This window comes from Balaenoptera acutorostrata, chromosome 18, assembly GCF_949987535.1.
Source record: "Balaenoptera acutorostrata chromosome 18, mBalAcu1.1, whole genome shotgun sequence".
Lineage (NCBI taxonomy): Eukaryota > Metazoa > Chordata > Mammalia > Artiodactyla > Balaenopteridae > Balaenoptera > Balaenoptera acutorostrata.
In genome coordinates this window covers 31,182,549-31,206,974 of record NC_080081.1, presented here as the reverse complement: position 1 = coordinate 31,206,974, position 24,426 = coordinate 31,182,549, and the positions used below count along the sequence as shown (strand labels likewise).

Genomic DNA, 24,426 nt, shown 5'->3' with positions numbered 1-24,426 from the left:
TCATTTGTTACTAATCATTTAACTTCCAAGTAACCAGTTGTTGTTATGTAAAAATATTAAGATTTTATGAAGTCAAATCTGTCAATGTCTTCTTTTGGTAGTTCCTGCATTTCTGTGCCTTAATAAAGGCTTTCTTGTTTAGGGACAAAATAACATTTTTATTTTCTTTGAATGATTTTAGCATTTTGTTTGTTTGCATTGAGGACTTTGATCCACCTAGAGTGTATTTTGAGTAGGATAAGTGGAAGGAATCTTTGTCTCTGGATAGCAAATTGATCCAATACCATTTCCTGAATCACTCAGCCTTTCCTCCTCAGATGTATAATATTCTCTTTACCATACACCAAAGAATGTTCCATTTTTGTAAAGTTTACGTGTATATTTGAAAATTAGGTACATTCTGTAAAATTATAGTTATAAATTTAAAAAATTTGAATATTACATTGCAATAGTGCTTGTTCACACAGTTGAGTGGATATTCAATAAATACGGCTGTTCGTCATCAATTTTCCCATGTGCCTGTGATTCTCCTGCCTACTGAACAGATATCTCAATTTGCACTTACAGTGGCTAGACCATCCTCTGCTTTGTTCTGGAGTCCACACTCTCCCCATCGACTCCAACACCTATCGTACTGATTGCATTTACGTGCTCACAAGCCCATCTCCCACTCTAGACTCTAAGCTTCCTGAAGGCATGGTCCACATCTCCACCATCTCCGCATCCCCAGTGCCAAGCACACTGCCTGGCACGTGCTAGATGCTTAACAAGTGTTTATCAAATTGTGTGTCTTCTCTGGCACAGTAGTTTTCAACCTTTTTTTATTAGTAAGAGACAAGGAGAAGAAAGGGAAACTGAGTCAGGGTCCCCTCTCCCTCATGCTCCTCCCCCTCCTCAAAACACATTTTTTTAAAAAACTTGCTTTATGACATCATGTCTCTTATCTGTCTGATTTTCAAACGACCCTGAAAAGCCAAGCAAGTTTCATTCTTGTTCTAAACCTTTAGGAAAAAAAGAACACATCATCGAGTGAGAAAGGAAAATAAGAAAGACTTAAACAGTCGATATTCTGGGATGGTTTTGCCTCGCTTCATTCATTCTACAAATATTTGGTCAGTTCCCACTTTGCACATAGCAGAGTCTTAGGAACTGTGGGAAATGCAAGTTCCTCCCTTGAGTCTGCCTTCGGAAAAAAAGTAAAAAATAAAAAAGAAAGAGGAAAAAAAGCCAAGCACCTAGGAGAGACTGACAGCACAAATTTGACTGGACATGAGAAATGATTCTTGGGGCTCTTGGTTCACCTCAAAACAAAGAAGCATTCAATGACAGTAGCGACTTTCTCACTTCCCCAATGCCAAAGCAAACTTGTCTTTGCCAAGCAAACTCGTCTTTGCCAAGGCCAACTTATACTGTACCTTCAATCCTTTCACAGAGCTTATGCAAAGAGTGCATAGGGCAGGCCTCGCACAGCTTAATCTGGGTCTTGGCACTCTGCAGGGCAGCGGCTGTGCTGAAAGCCTGTTTCAGAGTCAGCATTACTTCATCAACCTACAAGAAGAAACAAAATCCAGGTCTATAAACGTTTGCTTTCATGGTAACACATTAAAAGCCCAACAGCAATGTGAGACTTTGTTGATGCTGACTAAATATTAATAATGGAATGTTGATGACCACAGAGCTGGTAGTGAGAAAATACTGTCTCAAAGTTAGACCTTCAATTAATTATACATAAAATTGAAAACTGGATGAAATAAGACCATTTTAATGTGCATAATACAAAAATACTGATCTGTTACTTGAATGCTATTTTTGAATCCCACTCAGTGCTATGTTATCACAGTTAAGTGACAGTCAATCAGGTCTTTGGTTTTTTCTTTTTTTTAAATTTTATTGGATTACAGTTGATTTACAATGTTGTGTTAGTTTCAGGTATACAGCAAAGTGATTCAGTTATACATATACATATAGTCATTCTTTATCAGATTCTTTTCTCATATAGGTATCACAGAATAGAGTTCCCTGTGCTATACAGTAGGTCATTGTTGGTTATCTCAGGTCTTTGTTTAATTAAAGTAGTTTATCAGATAAAGATCTCTTTGGAAGTTTTGTCTGCAATACATAGGGAGCAACAAAATAGGTTTAACAAATCACTTGTGTTAATAGGTATCTTATTTACTTTATCCTTTTGGATCATTTTTAGTGCAATGACAAGTGAACATGTGTTTAACCAAAGTTCTAGGGGGAAATGAGCCCAATAAATAATGTTGGGGGAATTCTATGAAGGCTACTGGTCTTTTCTCTAGGGCTTCTATTTATTATCATTTGGCTTCTGATTTGTGACACTAAGAAGTTCTGCAGTCATGCTATCTAAGAGCTGGGTCTCACCACTAGGCCAGCAGCTTGACAACTGCCAGGTAGTTTCTTCCTTGCTCTTCCAGTGACTCAGTCAAGAAGTTGGAATCTAGCATTCTGGTTTCCTGGTTGCTTCTTTGAGGTCAACTAACAGCTCGTCCTCCAGGCATTGTCAAGCCGACTTCAGGCCAGGTCTCCTCCTCTGTGGCACAATCATCAGTGTGAAGTGTGGCTTTCTCACCCACTGTACAATTGAGATCAAAGTCTAAAACCTGCATGCGGAGCTATGAAGTACCAGGGCCTCATCCAAGCTAGCTCTGATATTCAAAACCATTTACAATGCTTCGTAAACCACGTTCTGTTTTGTTCTGTTTTTACTGCAGTAACATTGTTTTATGACGTTAAATAAATTTCATGGGTGCAACATTTAATTCAACTTCTGTATATATTTCAGTGTGCTCACCACCAAAAGTCTTGTTTCCATCTGTCACCATACACTTGACCCCCTTTACCCATTTTGCTCTCCCTCCCACCCCCATGCCCTCTGGTAACCACCAATCTGTTTTCTGCATCTATGTGTTTGTGTTTTTTATACTCTGCATATGAGTGAAATCATACTGTATTTGTCTTTCTCTGTCTAACTTATTTCAGTTAGCATAATACCCTCAAGGTCCATCCATGTTGTCATAAATGGCAAGATTTCATCTTTTTTGTGGCTGAAAAATATTCCATTGTGTGTGTATATATGTATCACATCTTCTTTATCCATTCATCTGTTGATGGGCACTTAGGCTGTTACCATATCTTGGCTATTATAAATAATGCTGCAATGAACATGGGGGTGCACGTATCTTTTCAAACTAGTGTTTTTATTTTCTTTAGATAAATACCCAGAAGTGGAATTGCCGGATCACCTGGTAGTTCTATTCTTAATTTTTTGAGGAACCTCCGTACTGTTTTCCATAGTGGTGGCACCAATTTACATTCACACCAACACAGATGGCCAACAGGCACATGAAAAGGTGCTCAAATTCACTAATTATTAGGGAAATGCAAAACCACAGGGAGATGTCACCTCACACGTGTTAGAATGGTTATTACCAAAAAGACAAGAAATAACAAGTGTTGGAGAGGATGTGGAGGAAAAGGAACGCTCACACACATAAACCATTTCTTAAAAAGACTCTTTAGGGCTTCCCTGGTGGCGCAGTGGTTAAGAATCCGCCTGCCAATGCAGGGGACATGGGTTCGAGCCCTGTTCCCAGAAGATCCCACATGCCGCGGAGCAACTAAGCCCGTGCGCCACAACTACTGGGCCTGCGCTCTAGAGCCCGCAGGCCACGACTACTGAGCCCGTGTGCTACAACTACTGAAGCCCGCACTCCTAGAACCTGTGCTCCGCAACAAGAGAAGCCACCGCAATGAGAAGCCCGCGCACCGCGACGAAGAGTAGCCCCCGCTCACCGCAGCTAGAGAAAGCCTGCGCACAGCAACAAAGACCCAATGCAGCCAAAAATAAATAAATAAAATAAATAAATTTTTCAAAATTTAAAAAATAAAAAGACTCTATCCCCTTCCCCTATGTCCTGGTTTAAGAAAAAGCTACCATTTAAAGCATTCAATCTACTTCTGCATTTGAATGCATGAAGAACCTGGAATAAAAAGAATCTTTATTCATCTGATATTACTAAAAGGAGAGTTCAAGCACCGAGCAGCCAGTCATCATTCAGTTATGTTTTACTATATAACCAACTTTTTAAAAGGCTTATAAGTAATTTCACAGCATTCCATGTACAAAAAATGAATTATTCGCAATCTGTTCTTTTATACCATAATTAAAAACAAAGATTTCTAATTCTTTAAAATAAAAGCACTACATGTTTTAATGCCTTTGCATTTTCATTTCATTTGCCTTGTTATGTATTCAAAAGCAATTTCAATCACTTATGCAGATGTTTATTTCTGTTTTCTTGTTTCTCATTTATTTAAGGCACTGAAGGGGTCAGTCATCTGCTTAGCTTTCAGGTAGGTTTATTATTTGCTATTTGGTAATACTGTGTTGCAAAAGGTCCCCAATGGATATACTGAACTTTCATATTTTCTTATCTATTTCTATATGAAACAAGAGATCATCTCAATGGTGACTGAAATGTGGCTACCAATTTCTCCTAGCCATAAATATTACTAAAAACTTTATTCGACTTCTAAAATTTTAAATGTTTTACTTTTTTTTAATCTACCACTTTTTCCAGATGGCCTATAAATTCTCATACGGAATCAAAGCAACTAAAAGTTAAATTAGCACACTATGAATAACTTAATTGTTTTAGTTTAGATACAGCAACAACAAAAAAATCCTAGGCAGTGTTAAAAGGTTAAAAGTAAAGGAATGGTTAAAGATAAATCAAGGGGCTTCCCTGGTGGCGCAGTGGTTGAGAGTCTGCCTGCTAATGCAGGGGACACGGGTTCGAGCCCTGGTCTGGGAGGATCCCACGTGCCGCGGAGCGGCTGGGCCCGTGAGCCACAATTGCTGAGCCTGCGCGTCTGGAGCCTGTGCCCCGCAACGGGAGGGGCCGCGATGGAGAAAGGCCCGCGCACCGCGATGAAGAGCGGTCCCCGCACCGCGATGAAGAGTGGCCCCCGCTTGCCGCAACTGGAGAAAGCCCTCGCACGAACCGAAGACCCAATACAGACAAAAATAAATTAATTAATTAATTAAAAAGAAAATCCTTAAAAAAAAAAAAAAAAAAAAAGATAAATCAATCATACAGAACCAAAAAGAAAGTATTCTTAGTGTGACCATCAGGCAAAATTAAATTTCCAGAGAAAATTATGAGATGGAACAAAGAAAGCCAATTTGTGACATTAAGGTGAAAATCCATAATGAAGATAATGCTCATAAACATTTATATACCAAACTTAGGTGTTTTATAGCGTTTTAGAATAAGAATTACAGAATGTGTAAGGATGGAGAGGGGGAAGGGTAAGCTGGGACGAAGTGAGAGAGTGGCATGGACATATATACACTACCAAATGTAAAATAGATAGCTAGTGGGAAGCAGTCGATCAGCTCGGTGCTTTGTGACCACCTAGAGGGATGGGATAGGGAGGGTGGGAGGGAGACGCAAGAGGGAGGGAATATGGGGACATATGTATCTGTATAGATGATTCACTTTGTTATACAGCAGAAACTAACACACCATTGTAAAGCAATTATACTCCAATAAAGATGTTAAAAAAAAAAAAAAAGATTACCCAGTCTAATTCTCTGGAAAACTCTACACTCTTAACCCCATACAAATCCTGGGTCTCGGTACCCTGGGTTTTTGGGGTTTTTGTTTTGACTAGTTTTGTGGGTTATACTTTCCCTGGATACTGTCGTGTGCATCTGTGCATCTGTGGAGTTCTACTTTGTCTATGAATAGTAGTCACTTCCATTTTTTTCACACCTTTTAAACCACTTTTGGAGAAAGCAGAAATTATATGTTCCAGAAATCTCAAGGGTTGGTTAAACAAGTTTAAACCACCTGCCTTGGGATATTTTACAAAAGAGGGAAGGAAGGAAGAAGGAAGGAAGGGAGGGAGGGACAAAGGGAGGGAGGGAGGGAAGGAGGGAGGAACACTGAGCATCTAAACTTGCAGTGTAACCCTCCAAGGCCCATCAGAACTCTATTCTATACTGTTTATCAATTCATAGCAATTGCTACAAAGAAGCAACAGAAAATGCGAGTTGTATATTCTTTGTACTCAGAGAAGATAAGTCAGCATGTGTGGTTTTGCAATATTCTGTCTTTCACAACGGCCAAGCCACATAAATCATAATACTGCTTAGACCTGTAATATTTGACTGTTTGTTTTACTCTAACGTCAGCTGCTTGAGCCACCCTCCTTTATACAGGAAATGTACATTTAATTTTTCCTCTATCTTGCAGTTCTGATGCCTCACCATTCATTTAAGGTGCTTACAGATAAAAGTAAACAGGATTTCAAAGATTCCATCATAGGCCCATTCTTAAGAATAATGATGCCAAGATAAGATTCTCAGGCAGCTTCAATGTAATATGAAGACATTCTCAGCCAGTCTAGTCTGTTGCCTTAGTCACAGAGCTTCTTAAGGTGGAAAAATGCAGCGTGTTCCCAGACTTTCTACTCTGACTCCGTTTCAAAAACTCATTCTACACGCATGAGGGTAAAATGAAAATACTAAAAAATACAAACAAAACAAAACTTTTAAAAGAGATTGGAAATCAGAAGGTTTTACAGTTTTCCTCTTGGTGTCGGTTATCCAGTAATCAGAGATTAACCAGCACCTAGAAAATGACTGCCTGAAGTTCAGAGTAACACACTGCATCACTCACAACACACTTAACAAGCAAGCCCTGCTATCCTAGAAACTACTGGTGGATACAACAACAATAAGGACGGTCCTAAACTTGTAGGATTCACAATCCAGTGGAGTAGAAAGTTATGTGAACAAATAAATAAGATAGGGCTTCCCTGGTGGCGCAGTGGTTGAGAATCTGCCTGTTAATGCAGGGGACACGGGTTCGAGCCCTGGTCTGGGAGGATCCCACATGCCGCGGAGCAACTAAGCCCGTGAGCCACAGTTACTGAGCCTGCGCGTCTGGAGCCTGTGCTCCGCAACAAGAAAGGTCGCGATAGTGAGAGGCCCGCGCACCGCAATGAAGAGTGGCCCCCGCTTGCCACAACTAGAGAAAGCCCTCGCACAGAAACGAAGACCCAACACAGCCATAAATAAATAAATTTTTTTAATAAATAAATAAATAAATAAGATAAGGGATTTGTAGGAACTGTTGGAGATCTATGAATAAGATGTGCTGAGAGCACTGACAACAGAACAACCAAAGGACTCAATTCCTGAGAAAGGGTGTTAGAAAAGGATTCCCTAGGAGGTGATCTTTTAACAGGATCCTAAAAAATACACAGTAGCAAAGAAGGGGAAGGGGATTAAAGTCACAGCAAAGCAAAGCCAGGCCTGCTTCCCATCCAATGAAGCAGCCGGAAAGAGAATACAAAAACAGATAGAGACATACACAATCTCTTTGTATAGCAGCCAGGTGGACCCTTGAGGCTGGCCCGATCAAATTCCCCACCTGACCACATGAAAGCAGCAAGCCCTGGCTCTGGCCTCCCCTGACTGGCAGACCCCTCACTCCATGCAGCCAACAGTGACCTCAGAACTTCAGAGGCATTTCTGTGAGCCCCGCCTCTCATGTATTTCCTTCATCTCATGTGTCCTGTGCACGAACCATCTGCTGCTTCAGTAGCAAGCCAAATAAAAGCAACATCACACCAGTCATCACAGCAGCTTCTGCAGTCTGGCCTAGAGACAGTTGAGGACACAGAATAGCACGTGTGAGGACACAGTCATGAAAGGGCAAGCTTTCTGGTGAGCGCTGAGAAGAATGAGGAAGGCCCTTCTGCCACACTAGACAATCTAGATTTTGTCCATTAATAAGGAGGCATAAACTAGCCCCTAGTGAGAGAATTTTGTGAGGAAAAAATATATATATATAGCATAAGGTAGTAAGTGGATAGATGACAGATTAAACCAGTGGCAAGGAGACTAGTTAGGACACTAATGCAACAGTCTTAGTAAAGGAGATGAATGCCCAGACTTAATTCCAGACAGAGAGGAAAAGGAAGAGAGATGGATATAAGGGACATTTCTACCTTTGAGTTTATAGGATTTGGTGAACAAGTGGATCTCGATGGTGCAGGAGAATGCATTATGGTATCTAAATTGGAAAGTTGCGTAAATGGAACTGCCCAAACAATAAAATACGGAATATACAACAGGTTTTGCAAAGGTCGGAGAGCAAGGATCTGCAACATGGTGGAAGAATCAGCCTTAGACAGGAGGAGGGACAGAGGAGGGAGGGAGGAGGGGAGAGCTGGGCAGGGGATGGGTGAGGAGTGGGGCAAGATTACCTGACATTCTCATTTTCTACCCAACTCTTACTTGGTTGGCATTTTCCAGGGTTGTGTCCTTGGTTCTCTTTGGCCTTCTCTCTTTTCCTTCCCCCTGGGTGCTCATCCAGCCCCATGCCTTCAACTATTCTTTACATGACAACTCTCAAACTTCTGTCCCGAGCCCTGAACTGAACCTATAATACAGTGGTCACCTGGATATCAACACGTGGATTTTTCATTGGCATGGCTAACTACCTAGAGTGAGAACAAAACTCAAATGGATCTCTCTTGAGTAAGAAACTTAGTGATGGAGTGCTATATTCCCTAGTCAGAAAGTGTCTTTGTACAAATTCATTCCCATTTCTTCATTATTTCTTCATTATTCCTCAACTCAGTGTCCACTGGGAATGTGGAAGGCAAGAGTTACCACGAAGGAAGGCAACATGCATCCAGAAAATTAGGAGAATGCTGCCTGGCTTACTCTGTGTATGTCTAAGTGGTGTGTGTTTCCCTGGGGAAAATCACTGTAGGAGGATTTTATGTCTGAGGAAATGCTCTGCTTCAAAGAATGGTAATGTATATATCTAAAGGTTTGTGTTAAAATGGTTAGGAGAGATAACACAAGTGGAAGAATATGTAAAACATTTTAGGGGAAAACATCAACATATTTTTAGTCACTCAGAACTATTTCCAACTTTGCCTTACATATTTCTCCTTAAACCCTAACTGCTCCCATTTAAGGGGGGGGGGGGGGAGGGAGTAGGAGTGCTGCAAAGTAAAATTGACTTCCAAATTCCAAAGAAAGAAATTGAAGGCTAAAATGCGACCATAAAGAAAAGTATTTTTAAAATGAGGACAGGGGCTGATGAAATAAAAAGGAAAAAACAAAATCGTTCTCTACCCTGATGAATAAGCATTATCTACTCTGAGATGTTATAGCAGTTGAGAGAATAAGAGGTCTTCCCTATCTTCTTCCATGAGCAATGGAAAGAGTAACAGCTCTCCTATTATTAGGCTTTTCCTACCTTTTAAAAACACTCCTGGTAACATTTCCGGATTTGTTAAACTCAAGAAAATCACCTAGGCTTAAAAATTACTAGGACAAGTTGCTTTTGTTTTTCTGTTGTGGTGCTGTTTCAAAGGGCAGAAACCTATTTCTAGATGCGCTCTTCTTCTTCGACGGATGGCCGTTCTGTGAGGCTTGGGTTCATCAGAGACGAGTCTCCCGTCAGCCGGAGGTGTGGGCAGGAACCCGTGGACAGCAGTCACCCCACTTACCAGAGATTCGCTGGCACACTGGAACACGTAACAGATATACTGGCTCAGCCCGGGCTCCGGCAACTCCCGACAGATAAAGCCAAAGTGATCAACGTGCTTTATACCCTAGAGAAGGAAGAAGGGCAGTGTTTATGGGATTATGTCCTTTTAACCAACACTATAGAAATAGTTCTGCGCTTTCACACTTCCATGAATTTCTCCTTCACAGCACTGTGACAGGGGACATAATGCCAGAGCAAACTTATTCGGTGGTCTTTTGATACATAAAATAAAGGGTGAGACCAGCTCAGATTTTTTTTTGTTTCTGGCAAACACTCTGTGACTCAGGGCCACAGGAGGAAAAATATGATGGCATGACCCACTGTCTCTTGTAATAAAAACCGCTACTCAGTGTTTGCAAGTAATGGAGTTTTCAATTTATTGGTCATCTTTGAACGGGCAGTCTGATGATTCATTATAAACCCTGTTCTTGTTTATATGAGGCTAAGAATCATTAAAACTGACAATGCTCTAATTAAATGGCATGCCATTCCCTAAAGCACGCATTAAAAATACTAGAATGTTCGTCTATCGATAGACATTCAAGGAGCCACAACTGTTAGAAGATGAATACATTAAAGAAATTATTGCAGACGTCAACTATCCAAATTCACAAATCTGTACTTCCTGAACACGGGCTAAATAACCTCAGCTACACTTCATAAAAAATTCTGAATCATCTGAGAATTTCGATCGCCCTGAATACATACACACCAATTAGTAGACAGCACCTTGTTATTTTAGCAGAAAGCACAGTACTTTGAAAAGTCAAGAAGACAAAAAATTTGAAGTTGTCCTGCAATCACCTGAATCCCAGAGAAAGGAAAACAGACTTTGGATTCAGACAGATTTGTGCTTCAATCTTGGTTCAACCAATCTACCAGGTATGAGATATTGTGCTGCGTTGCTAAAAAGAATCTCTGAGGTTCCATTTCTCATCATAAAATAATATTAATGGCGCCTATTCTAAGAAAATTTTCAGATTTAGAACTAAGAAATATCTTAGCTCCTGGCATGTTTGATAAACGGTAACCACTATTCTTGTAATAATAAGCTCAACCTATCCAATGGCTATGGAAAAAGGAAATCAACTCCGATAAAAAGTAAAAAAGCCAATGAGGAGGAGTGAGGTTACAATCCATGAGGTGAAAGTAAATTCCATCTGATACAACTCATTCGTGATTAAAGAATATCTTTTACTAGCTTGGTACTAAATGGGAAAAATGCACAGGAGCTCATTAGCTCAGCAAGTTTTCGGGCAGTGGTAATTTTCCGGTAAAGAAAACCATTCCCTTATTCCTCATGCTTGCCAGGGACACAGTCCTACCGATTCTGAAGAAAGAAACATTTGTAGGTGTTCATGTGTTAAAAAGTACTCCTGTTCCCAAATGCGGCCACCCTCTATCAGTACAATTCTGTGGAAAGAAATAACAGGAGTTCGGCCACTCAGTGAGGAGAGGAAAGTTAACCTGACAATTATTCTGATCAAAGGCCTTTGCACAAATTTTCCTCATATTTTTGTTTGATTCTTCTTCTGAATTCTTAGAATACAAAGCTTGCTTCAAAAAAAAAAGGAAAAGCAAAAATCTTGTTTGAACTGCCAGATTTATATATTTGGTTTGGCTGGTTCTTTTTTTTTTTTCTTGTTTTTTTCCTTTAAATGTTCAACGAGCATTGCTAGTTTTCTTTCTGGGAGGCCGGCGGAGGGGCGAGCAGGGGAGAGGCACGGCCTTTTCAGATGACTCCTCTTGCTTTGGGGCACAGGAAGTACACTGGTTTGTACACCGCTCTCTCCCCAACACTTGGCATAAGGCCCAACACGTAGAAGCATTCATTCGACACTATGGAACACCTAAGCGTCAAGCTCTGTCTTAACACATCTTATTCTGTGATGCCCTAGAGCAGCGGTCCCCAACCTTTTCGGCACCAGGGACCAGTTTCATGGAAGACAATTTTTCCATGGACAGGGGTGGAGGGGGCAAATATGGTTCAGGCGGTAATGCGAGCGATGGGGAGCGATGGGGAGCGGCAGATGAAACTTCACTCCCTCGCCCACCCTCACCTCCTGCTGTGCGGCCCGGCTCCTAACAGGCCTCGGCCCGGGGGTTGGGGACCCCTGGCCTACAGAATAAGACACCTGCCCTCACAGAGCTTATGATCACGCGGGGACCCCCAGGAAACATGTAATTACAAGAATGCTTCATAAATACTTTTTTTAGTTAAAGTGAATAATCTTTCTACCACATTTTTTGTCCTTTAAGTAGGAATTTAGAAATTTGCAATATATTCTTCCTCTAGTCAGATGCTGCCTCTCTAAACTACTAGAGTAGAAAATTTTTTATGTTCACAACATAATTTTATGTCTCCATATAACAGAACAAATATTAAAACAAAATACTAGAAGTGAAACCACATTAGCTGAGGCTGAGGAGAGTAATTAACAAAATGTACAAAAGCTTATCATTTTCAAAGGGAAGAATGTCGGGATATCATACCTATGGCAATGCTAACTCCAAAATTAAAACTTAAAAACAAAAAAAAAGTCAGTCTATTTTTCAACATTAAAATACAGGAAAGGGCCTTGGCAAGATCCAGGCCCCTGAAGGTATACCTAAGGTACACCTGCTAGGAAAGAAGTTACTGCTTCTCGATCCAGGCCCCTGAAGGTATACCTAAGGTACACCTGCTAGGAAAGAAGTTACTGCTTCTCGATCCAGGGCCCTGAAGGTATACCTAAGGTACACCTGCTAGGAAAGAAGTTACTGCTTCTCGATCCAGGGCCCTGAAGGTATACCTAAGGTACACCTGCTAGGAAAGAAGTTACTGCTTCTCTATTCCAGGGACCTCCCCAGAGGCATCCTTGCATTTTTTTTAAATTTATTTATTTATATTTATTTTTGGCTGTGTTGGGTCTTTGTTTCTATGCGAGGGCTTTTCTCTAGTTGCGGCAAGCGGGGGCCCCTCTTCATCGCGGTGCGCGGGCCTCTCACTATCGCGGCCTCTCTTGTTGCGGAGCACAGGCTCCAGACGCGCAGACTCAGTAACTGTGGCTCACGGGCCCAGTTGCTCCGCGGCATGTGGGATCCTCCCAGACCAGGGCTCGAACCCGTGTCCCCTGCATTGGCAGGCAGATTCTCAACCACTGCGCCACCAGGGAAGCCCATCCTTGCATTTTTAACTTTCCCATATTCAGCTTTAGGTACTCCCTCTACTCCAACATCTTCGGAAATTCTTTCTAGGTTTGCCGTATATTTAGGTAGCTCTAACAATTATATAGATATTCTAAATTATTACTATGGTACTTAGGACACTACTTTATGCGTAATATGACCTTGAACACACATAGTTGTATAGATTATTTTTAAAACTTTCGAATACGTAATATGAGAATTAAAAATAAGTAAAAGGACAAAGATATATACCAAAACCTTCTTTTCCAACTTTAGCATTTACATTTATAAACCTGAAAGTACTAGTTCTTTTTTTTACCTACTACAATATAAAGAGCAAACATGACTCAGTGATGCCCACAAGACCTACTGCCCAAGATTCTGAGGAACACTAACTGTGAAGATATTTTCTAAAGAACTCACCACCGCAAAACTTCCTTCCATCCCTTTGATGAAGTGACACTATGAGGAGACAGGGTTGACGAAAGTGAGGACAAGATTATGATAATGAGGAACCTGGACAGGATTTTCTCATTGGCAGGAACCCAAACACATGAACACTCTTAGTTTAAGACAAATCTACTTAAGAAATGCTTTAAAGAATAAAATCTGAAGGGGTTTAAGCCCAGTTATTTTGTTAACTTAGAAACAAGCTTTAATTGGTTTCTTCAAATACTATAATCTACTCCAACACATACCTGGGAACAAGAAGAGATATCTTTAAAATTCTTCTCAAGCACAAGTGATTTAGTGTCTGGACTGATAAGGTTAATCTCAAACCGTCCAACCTTAAAAATAAAAATATTCCAATTAATTAATTAATTAATTTAATTAATTTGTAAATATTCCAATTAATTAAAAATATTCCAATTAATCATAAATATTCCAATTAATTCCAATTAATATTCCAATTAATTTCAATTAACTTATCAAGAACATATTACTTTACAGTTAAATATTTGACTAATACAGATTCAAATGCTCTATCCCTGACATACATATTCACATGTGTGTCAACATCCAATCCAACCAAATCTACAACCCCAATTATCAGCTGTCTGAAAACATTTCTTCCTTTCATCTAGAAATCATGAAAATTAAGTTGGTCTTAATTTACAAGAAACCATTCTTTTTCCAAATTAGAAATTATTCTTTTCAAAAAAATGCAACCTTTCCTCACTTTGTTTTCTAAAAATACTAATTATTTAATTATAATTTATAATCATACTTTCTCACAAATGATCAACAGATATACTTGCAATTGGGCAGATAAATTTTAAAAATTTTTAAATAAACAACCATTTAGAAAAAATTAACAACATGGACTCTGGCTAGCTAAGAAAAAGAACAAATCCAGTAGCCCAAACAAGAGAGGAAACTCAGTTAACATATCACCACAGGAAAGACTACAGACAATTTAATTACATGCCTAGAGTTATCAAGAACAAAACAGAACAAAACCACCATGAACTTCTGATAAAGCAAATATTACACACTGGGACTGTTTACCAAGGTACACTGTGCAACTTCCTTCTCAGGGACTCTTTGCAATGGAATAAAAGGGCAGTTACTCCTTTTTTCAAGAAAACTCAAATCTGAGGAAAACTCAAATTAATCTTCAAAGCTGAGGATTAATTAAAGAATCTCTACAGGGCATTGTTAAGAATTAAGTTCTTGTAAGTGGAACTGGACATTTTCTATATACCCTGTACAACTTCAAAAACTACTTTTTAGAATTAAGAATCATCTTTTACACCTATAATATAGCTTGCACCAAATCATTTTAATAACTGGTCTAATAAATTATTAGGCCTATGATGTTTCTTTAACCGTCTCTTTTGTATGACAGAGTAAATTGGTGTATTCTCATCTGAAAATACACCTATGAGTCTCTGGACTTTTCTTTTTTTTCTCTCTAGAAAATTCTTTCTCCTTCATGAAGATTCACACGCTCCCAGATTCACATCTTCAAACCCTTCATAAGATTGACTTTCTGCAGTCATTTAAAAAAAACAACATTTATTTAAGAATCAACCCAAGGCAAATGCTGGTGATGCTAAGAGTAATCTATTCTTATTTCCCCACCAACTTCCCGTGATGCTCTGCAAGTGCTTCTCTCTCTTCCTCTCCCTTCCCTGCTCCCTTTTTTCTTACATTCCCCGTCTGCCTCTCACCCCTTCACTACTTTCCTTTGTTTGCTCTCTTTCTCCACCTGCCTTATCTGCTTCCCAAGGGATATGACAGAAAGGCTGGACGCTTGCAGAGCAAGGACCAGGGAAGAGCTGGCCGCCCGGCTGCTTCCGTCTAGCAAAGAATGGGGAAACACCCCGAGAGCACGCGGCCAGGGCAGCACCTGAAACAGCATCGTTCGGTTCTTCTCCGAATCCGAGGGCTGGACGTGGCTGGGCGCGCTGGCGTGCCTCCTCCGCGGCTGCGGCTTCTGGCTGTTCTCGTGAACTTTCCTTTGCAGGACACCGGTGACGCTGCTGCACCGAGACCGGAACTCCTGCTGTTCATCAAAGCCAGAATCTTCCAAAATCCGCTCAGGGAAGCAGACTCGAGAGCTGGACGGCCCAGGCTGGCTGGGCGCCGCGGGGAAGACGGGGTGGGTGTCGGTGACGCCATCCCCTTCCTCGGACAGAACGTCGGCGGGGGAAGCGGGCGCCTGGGCCTCCGACACCGCCGGGTCCTCGCCGGCATCGGCGGCGCGCGGCTCGCCCTGGACCCGCAGGCGCTGCCGCTCGTGCAGGCTGAACTTCTCGATGCAGTCGTCGATGAGGCTGGACGGGGCCTTCTTGTGGGTCACGGTCACCTTGCCACAGTACAAGACCTCGAACTTCTGCGAGTTGTAAAAGGCGTCCTCGTTGTCTTTGCTGGGTTTGGCGTCCTCCTTCATGGCAGCTTTCGATAACTGCCTTATGCTGCTGATAACATCGGGAACCTGGAAAAGAATTCAAAAATCCTCACTTTAGTTGAATATTTAGAAATCGTATATGTTTACCTAGACCTGTTATTATCACAGAATGCACGCTCATCCTAAATGATAAAATACAGAAAGTAATACATCCTACATAAGATAAAGCATAAACTTAAATTACACTACTGGACACAGTGATTTAAGGATAAGATTGGAATTTTATATCACTTTCATACTTTCCACTTTTAAGTGTATTCGTTTCCTGAAAACAAAACCATGAGACTATACAGGCCACAGCAACCTTTAATAAATCATCATAATATAACCTTTGAGTACTTTTAAAACGTATTATAAGGGATCAAAAGGTGAAAAATTAAATTTAAATATAAAAAAATAAAGTGTAACATGCTAAGGTACCAACCACGACTGAGATAAATAAATTATTTAATTAAATTATTATGAGCCTCAGCTGAAAGGAACCAAAGCTTCAACAATGAGGCTAAAATTAACTTTCTGGATGAAGAGGTTAAAATCCAGACACCCCTCACCAGCATTAGCCATCAGGGAAAATGCAAATATAGACCACAGGAAGATACTATTTCATTATCTATTAGAATGGCTAACATCAAAAAGTCCAAGTGGGGCTTCCCTGGTGGCGCAGTGGTTAAGAATCCGCCTGCCAACGCAGGGGACACTGGTTCGAGCCCCGGTCCGGGAAGATCCCACATGCCGCAGAGCAACCAAGCCCGTGCGCCACAACTACTGAGTCTGCGAGCCACGACTACGGAAGCCAGCGCGCCTACAGCCCGTGCTCCGCAACAAGAGAAGCCACTGCAGTGAGAAGCCCGTGCACCGCAATGAAAAGTAGCCCCCGCTTGCCGCAACTAGAGAAAGCCCACGCACAGCAACAAAGACCCAGTGCGGCCAAAAATTAATTAATTAATTAATTAATTAAAAAGTCCAAGTGCCCACCAGGATGTGGAGCAACAGGAACCCTCATACACTGTGTGCAGAAATATAAAATGGCACAGCTACCTCAGGAGTTTGGCAGCTGCTTGGGAGTTAAACATAGATCTCACAACCCAGTCATTCCACTCCTAGAGATTTAGGTGAAAACCCTGAAGACGTATGTCCACAGAAAGGCTTGTACACAAATATTCATAGATGGCTTAGTCACAATACCCCAAAACTGGAAACAACCCAAATATTCATCAACAAGTGAATGCTCACTAATTGTCAGGGAAATGTAAAGCAAAACCACAATAAAATATCACCTTACACTTGATAGGATGATTATCATCAAAAAGACAAGATATAACAAGTACTGGGGGAGGATGTGGGAAAAAGGAAACCCTTGTGCATTGTTGGTAGGAATGTAAATTGGTGCAGTCACTATGGAAAACAGTATGGAGGTTCCTAAAATATTAAAAAATAGAACTACCATATCATCCAGCAATTCCACTTCTGGGTATATATTCAAAAGAAACAAAATCACTCTGTCGAAAAGATACCTGCACCCTCACGTTCATCACATCATTATTCACAATAGTCGAGACATGGAAACAATCTAAGTCAACCTAAGTGTCCGTCAAAAGATGAATGGATAAAGAAACTGTGATAAATATTATTTAGCCATAAAAAGGGAAATCCTGCCATTTACGACAACATGGATGGACCTTGAGGGCATTATGCTAACTGAAGTAAGTCAGACTGAGAAGGGTAAATACTATATGATCTCACTTATATGTGGAATCTTAAAAAAGAAAAAAAAAAAACCTCATAGATAAAGAGAACAGATTGGTGATTGCCAGAGGCAGGGGAGGGAGGAATGGGTGAAGGTAGTCAAAAGGTACAAACTTCCAGTTATAAGAAAAATAAGTTCTGGGGATGTAATGTGCAGCATGGTGACTAGAGTTAATAATACTATATTGTATATTTAAAACTTGCTAAGAGAGTAGATCTTAAAAGTTCTCACAAGAAAAAAAAATCTATAACCATGTGAGGTGCGTGATGTTAACTAAACTTATGGTAATCATTTTGCAATATACACAGGTATCAAATCATTAAGTTGTACTCCTTGAACTAAATTCAATGCTATATGTCGTTTATATCTCAATAAAACTGAAGAAAAAAAAGTGAAAGGATGAACAAAAGGTGGTACATTCATACAAAATGAAATACAACTCATTATCTCTCATCTGGTTTTCTGCAAGAATCTTTTAACGGGTGTCCCTTGCCCCCTTCAATCTACTCTCAAAAGTAGAAAGGATCCTTTTTAAACTTGTCATGTTGCTCACCTGCAAATCCTCCAAGCTCCCCATTTCATTAAGAGTAAACGACAAAATCCCTACAATGTCCTACAGGGCCCTCACCCTCTGCATCTGACATACACATAGATTAAATGTGCAATGTGGGGCTTCCCTGGTGGCGCAGTGGTTGAGAATCTGCCTGCCAATGCAGGGGTCACGGGTTCGAGTCCTGGTCTGGGAGGATCCCACAGGCCGCGGAGCAACTGGGCCCGTGAGCCACAATTACTGAGCCTGCGCGTCTGGAGCCTGTGCTCCGCAACAAGAGAGGCCGCGACAGTGAGAGGCCCACGCACCGCGATGAAGAGTGGCCCCCGCTTGCCACAACTAGAGAAAGCCCTCGCACAGAAACGAAGACCCAACACAGCCATAAATAAATAAATAAATAAATAAAAGGTTAAAAAAAAAAAAAATGTGCCCTGTGGCTGCACACCCTCCATGTGACCTTTAGACAGTCAACCTGGGTTTCGTCTTTTCATTCTCACCTCGTTTCCTCTGACCTCACTCCTCCCAGCATCCCTCTCTCACTCACTCTGCTCCAGCCCCACTGGCTTCCTGGCTACTCTTTGAACATGCCAGGCACACTCCTCCCTCGAGGTCTCTGAACTGCAAGTCCTCCCCCAGATAACTGGACGGCTCACTCCTCATCTCGTTGAAATCCATGCTCTAATGTCACCTTGAGGCAGCAACCATCCCCTAAACCAAAACACGCATACACACACACACACAGAGACACACTCTGACACAGCCAGCATTCCCCTGGAATTTTCCCCCATTTTATTACTCTCTATAGCACTTACCTCTTTTAACATTCTGTGTAATTGATTTGCTAGAATGTAAGCCCTAGGAGGGTGGTGATTTCTGTCTCTTTTCCCGCATTTTTTCCTTGTATCCCCAAAGCCTAGAGTACAAAGCCTGGTACAAAGTAGATCCTCAATATGTGGACTAGGGGGAAAAAACTTTTTTTGGTAATTTCTACCTTTGGAAAAGAGAGATCATCTTATACGCAGGGTTGATTCACATTCAGACATACAAGGTATTTCTTCAAATATTCTAGCACCAATTCTAAAACCAGAATTTCTTCTCTTTCACATAATTCTTTGGGATATACTGCCAGAACATTCACAGTTTAAAAATCACAAGACTTTCAGCTTGCTAGTAGAGTATTTCCTATGAAAGAATAAAGTCCAAATGCTATAGTTTCAATGACTCACCCTGAACATTTGACATATCTCCAGGGAAGTCAGATGCTTTGTACGAACACATGATCAGCAACCTTAGCCCTCTGTCATTTTCTTTTTGCCTTAGTGTCTGACAAGGGCCAAAGCTATGGAGACTGACCTAGACATTCAACCCTGAAAAAAGTACAGTGATTCTAGTGGGTTAGGCAAAACCCTAAAATAGATGGCTCCCTCCTTCCTCACTAACCATATTTCATTAAATACTTTTCATCTGATTTTACAACCCTAGTGCACTTAAATTTCCAAAGTGTCTCTATGGAGTGCAGAATAAGAAATATTATCTGTAGGATTTTTTTTGAACCTGCAGAATTTTGATCTTGTCACAAATACTTTAATGATTATTAGAGTTAATTCTATCAAGACTGAAAATAAAGTCAGTTTGACTTTAGTTGTATCAATTCCTCTATATTATAAGTTTGTACTTTTTCTCATTGAGAGCTGTTACGTGAAGAACTGATTAGTGGCTGAATTCCTATAGTCTCACAGGACATTTCCCTGAGACCACAGGTAGAAGCTCAATACCTAAATATAATTCAGTTAATGACCCAGTTCATAGAAGCAAAGCTTATCATCTTGACTAAACTGAATAGGTAATTTAATCTTCCAATAATTTGAATTGTTAACTGCACCATAAAACATAGATTCTAGTTGCCTTTAATATCTTCTCTCAGGTCATGACTAAACGCAGCTTACAATGACCTGCAAAGAGGCTGCCCTGTGAAACTGATCTAACAACATTCAGCTCTGTTTTTGCTTATAAGTGGAACACACACATGTAAGTTAACATCATACAGCCCCTGCCTACACACTCAGAGCCCATACCGGAAGGGACACACTGATAAAGAAAGGACAGTCAAATATCCACAGTGGGAAAATGAGTTATCAGAGAAGCATGAAAACTTTCTGTTGAGACATTTATTTGAGATCAATCAGAAGCAACACAAGAGAAACACAAAATCTCTATCCAGTACTTGCACATACACAAGACATTTTGGGAAAACACTATTCTCCTATAGGACAATGTTAACTGACATATATTTAGATTTAGATTTAGATGTGTTTTTGAATGAATTTGACTCCTTGCATGTATCACATCTTTCAACGTCTTTTTTTCTCTTTACCGTTAATGCTATAAGCTCCTAAGTGAAAGACTGAGTTGTGGTGATTTTGTGTCTTACTAGAGTTCTTCCATTTGACCACTGGGAGAGAATTCTGTGCTCAGAAGAAACTGAGTGACAGTTGTCAGCAAACAAAAATATACAAATAGTGAACAACCACCCAGAACCCTGATGAAAGCTCTCCCGGATTGAGATGGGGTTAGTAAATTCCTGTTGATAACACAAGAGAGATCTGGCACTCCCCAGAATAGAGAGCTGAGGCTTTCCACTCGGCTCAGTGCTCACCCCAACTAGGAAGTGAATGTGTATTGCAAGAATGTCTTCAGATGCTAGGAGACACCTCAAGCTACACGCTCTAGGTTCATACTCTAGTTATTCGTACTCTGGCTATGAATAATGCCACTGCTCAGAATCTGCCTACATCTCACAGAGTCTGATGAAAATTCAATGCCAATTCAAGGCAAAGTTTTTATTGTATAGCATAGTTTTATATGTATAGCATATAATTTTAACACAAAATAACAATAATGAAAAGGGAGTTAATAATTCCTCTACCCAGGAATTAAGAGGTTTATACTCTCTCCCCTGATCTGCCAGGAATTTGTGTCATTCTGCTTTCTAGAGTTTCCTTGCCAGTAAAGTGGGGGACGAGAAAGATGCTCAACAAGATCTCACCTAAATCCAAATTTCCATGGGTTTATTTTTGCATCGATGTTAATATAGGAACAAAATAATGTACATTAAAAGAAGATGGAAAATCATCTCTATTATTAAGCCAGAAATATTGTAAGTCATCGACATTATTCATTTCCATTGACACAATAACCAATTGCAACAAGCGATAAAATAAATGGGGCTTTTTTCAAATGCCTCATGATATTTAGAAAAAGCCAGGGCCACCTTTAGCTAGTATTCTGTCCTTACACCTTCAGTGATCTCACTAAAAGAATATAAGTTCAAGTATCAAAATTCAGACATTAAAGCAATTCCTCACTCTAGAGAAAAGAAAAATTGCCACTAGATTCCTGGATGTCAGGCTGTTGTTTCTCATTAATTAATTATCATAATTAGTCATCACATTCCAAGAAATCCAATGGTATTGTAAAAATTACACTTCACCTGACTTCACAAGGAAATAAATTCTACAACTACCACACACTGATGTTTAAAGTCCTAAGCAAACCCAAGGGAAAAAAGTCTGGATACTGAAAAAGCACAAAGGAAAGATACCTTTGGTCAGGAAGCAAGCTGAAAATTGCAGTTGTTCTCCAAGAGCAGTGAATATGCCAAACTGATGTAATCCTTAGTATTAGCTCTCTGTCGCACTTAAGAAGTTCTCTTTCATTCTAGATAAGCCAGCAGTAGTTTTGCTGTATTTGTTCAAGTCGATGTTATCACTATGCAGCCAATTATAAAACTTCCCGGGAATAACCGTTATTGCTTCAAAAGTAAAGTATTTCCTGACTCTGCAATCAGGAAACACACTGATTGTTCAGGGCTAAAGAACAGACTCTCTAGTTTTCTTTTAAAAGAAGCATTTTAAATTTGAGTGCCACTGTCTTTCTTATGCTGTTTAAATAATCACGTGTCCAAGGCTTATTAATTATGAAGGTAGGAGAAAATTAATCTATAATACAATGTCTTCTTTCCTCATAGAGTTCACTGATAAACAGATGAACTTCAGCAAACATTTAAAAATGGATACAAATATGAATATGAAAATAAGCCTCTTAAGACATATTTAAAGCAAAAAAAATAACTGGGTAAATTCTTTCACAACGGACATGAGCTTGGCTGCTTGATTCATTATTAATCTTTTTATAATAATTATAGTAGGCACAGCAAGATTTTGATAAGCACAAAAAAGAGGGAAAAGGTGTAAAAAAAAGTTGAGGAAAAAATACTAGGAAACATTTCAAGTAAATTGCAAAAAACCTGCCAAATGAGAAGAATTAATCATTTAAACTAGTCTCAATCAAAGAGAGACAGTAAGGAAAATAAATGTATTTGCTTTGGAAGTAATACATGCCATTAGGGGATGGGCAGATTTCCTTACTAATTCTGTTTTACTTAGGAAACTATTAAGATCAGTTCAGCATTTTGAGAAAAGACTGATTTTGGAAGATATATACGTGCCATCAAATAGTTCACTTACATTAAGGGAAAAAAATCACCATTATTTAAGAACCCATGAAGATGTTCCAGCCCCAGTTACTTTGGAAGAACACTCAGTCTGTGTTGTCATTTTTAAGGTGAGGTTGTCTGACAATCTCAATAAGAAATAAAACTGATTTTTAAACCATTTTAACTTTTATCCAAAAGTACTTCAGTGATTCTTTGTATTTGGTTAAATATATAAATATTAATATTAATAATATTAATTATTAAAAACATATAAATTATTGTTTTAGAGTAAACCTTACACAGTAAAAAAGAGGTCTAATTATCACTAGGTCTAGAGTCAAAATCGACTGGAATAATGCAGTGGTCTTAAAATCACAGAATTTTACAATTAAAGGCACTCTTATGGAATCACCCGTCCCCACTATCTTGTTTTACAGATGGGGAAACAAACGGTTTACATTAAAAGTTAAACCATGGGGCTTCCCTGGTAGCACAGTGGATAAGAAGCCACCTGCCAATGCAGGGGACACGGGTTAGAGCCCTGGTCGGGGAAGATCCCACATGCTGCGGAGCAACTAAGCCCATGTGCCACAGTTACTGAGCCTGTGCTCTAGAGCCCATGAGCCACAACTACTGAGCCCGTGGGCCACAACTACTGAAGCCCATGCGCCTAGAGCACATGCTCTGCAACAAGAGAAACCACAGCAAGGAGAAGCCCGCGCACCACAACGAAGAGTAGCCCCCACTCACTGCAACTAGAGAAAGCCCTCATGCAGCAACGAAGACCCAACGCAACCAAAAATAAATAAATTTATAAAAGAAAAAAAAAGTTAAACCATGAAAGAATAATGAGATTACAAGTAACGAGACTCTTTGGAGCCAAAGAAAGCAAGAATATCTCTACTACTTACACTGCAGTCATACAAGTTGCTTGGGTTTGAGTCTTGGGCTTCAGCCAAGACAGTTTCCTCTCAGATTAGGCTTTGGTTCTTAGATATTCTCAGCCCCTTTGCTCCAAACTCATTTTTGGCTCAGCGCTTCTCTGTTGTTTCCTGGTGGCCTCTGAGTTAGTTCAAGCATCAGAGACAGAAATTCCTTGAACTTCCTACCAAGTTCTCCCATCCTATTCTGTCTCACTGCTCATATCTTTGAATTCCTTCTCTGAAAGATATGACTTGTGCCTTTATGACCATTCAAAATTTGAAAAAGTGATCAGATGTAAAATAAACGAGGGTAACTCACAGGAAATCCGGGGACTCATAATTTTGATTGATTAAGAGAATGGAATGTCCTCAGTAGTGGCTGAGTTTAGTGCTACAGGGAAATAAGACAGAAGATGGGGTGGGTGAGAAGTTAGATGCCAAAGGACAGACAAGGACAGTCCTTTTCAATTCCCCTTTCAAAAGCAAACTCATTCTTTTAGAAGTGGATTAGTCGGGACTTCCCTGGTGGTGCAGTGGTTAAGAATCTGCCTGCCAATGCAGGGGACACGGGTTCAAGCTCTGTTCCGGGAAGATCCCACATGCCACATAGCAACTAAGTCCGTGCACCACAACTACTGAAGCCCGTGCACCTAGAGCCCATGCTCCACAACAAAGAGAAGCCACTGGAAGGAGAAGCCCACGCACAGCAACAAAGAGTAGCCCCCACTCGCTGCAACTAGAGAAAGCCTGCACACAGCAATGAAGACCCAAGGCAGCCAAAAATAATAAATTAATTAATTTTTTTAAAAAGTGGATTAGTCCACAGCATGGCATATTAGAAAAGTACATAACATGCAGTTAGAGGTCTAGAGTTTAAAGCCCCATTCCAGTATCTATGATTATCTGTAGAAAAGACACCGTATCCTGGTTTTTCATCTGCAAAATGGGAATCACAATGTTTATGTCGAAGGTAACCTGGGAAAATTAAACTAAAAGGGCAAAAGTGCCTGACACAGTGCTAGGA

The 24,426-nt window shown here is 40.2% G+C and overlaps 1 protein-coding gene across 3 annotated transcripts in view; it reads right to left on the bottom strand.

The window, feature by feature from the left end:
- Positions 1–24,426, bottom strand: part of TBC1D4 (TBC1 domain family member 4) — a 214,016-nt gene that overhangs the window by 62,178 nt on the left and 127,412 nt on the right. For all 3 annotated transcript variants that reach the window (XM_007186208.3, XM_057533035.1, XM_057533036.1), the window contains exons 2-5: positions 15,127–15,714; positions 13,472–13,561; positions 9,565–9,669; positions 1,416–1,548 (exon numbers count right to left, since the gene is read on the bottom strand). In XM_007186208.3, the coding sequence (XP_007186270.2) occupies positions 1,416–1,548; positions 9,565–9,669; positions 13,472–13,561; positions 15,127–15,714 (916 nt within the window). The remainder of the gene's footprint in view (positions 1–1,415; positions 1,549–9,564; positions 9,670–13,471; positions 13,562–15,126; positions 15,715–24,426) is intronic.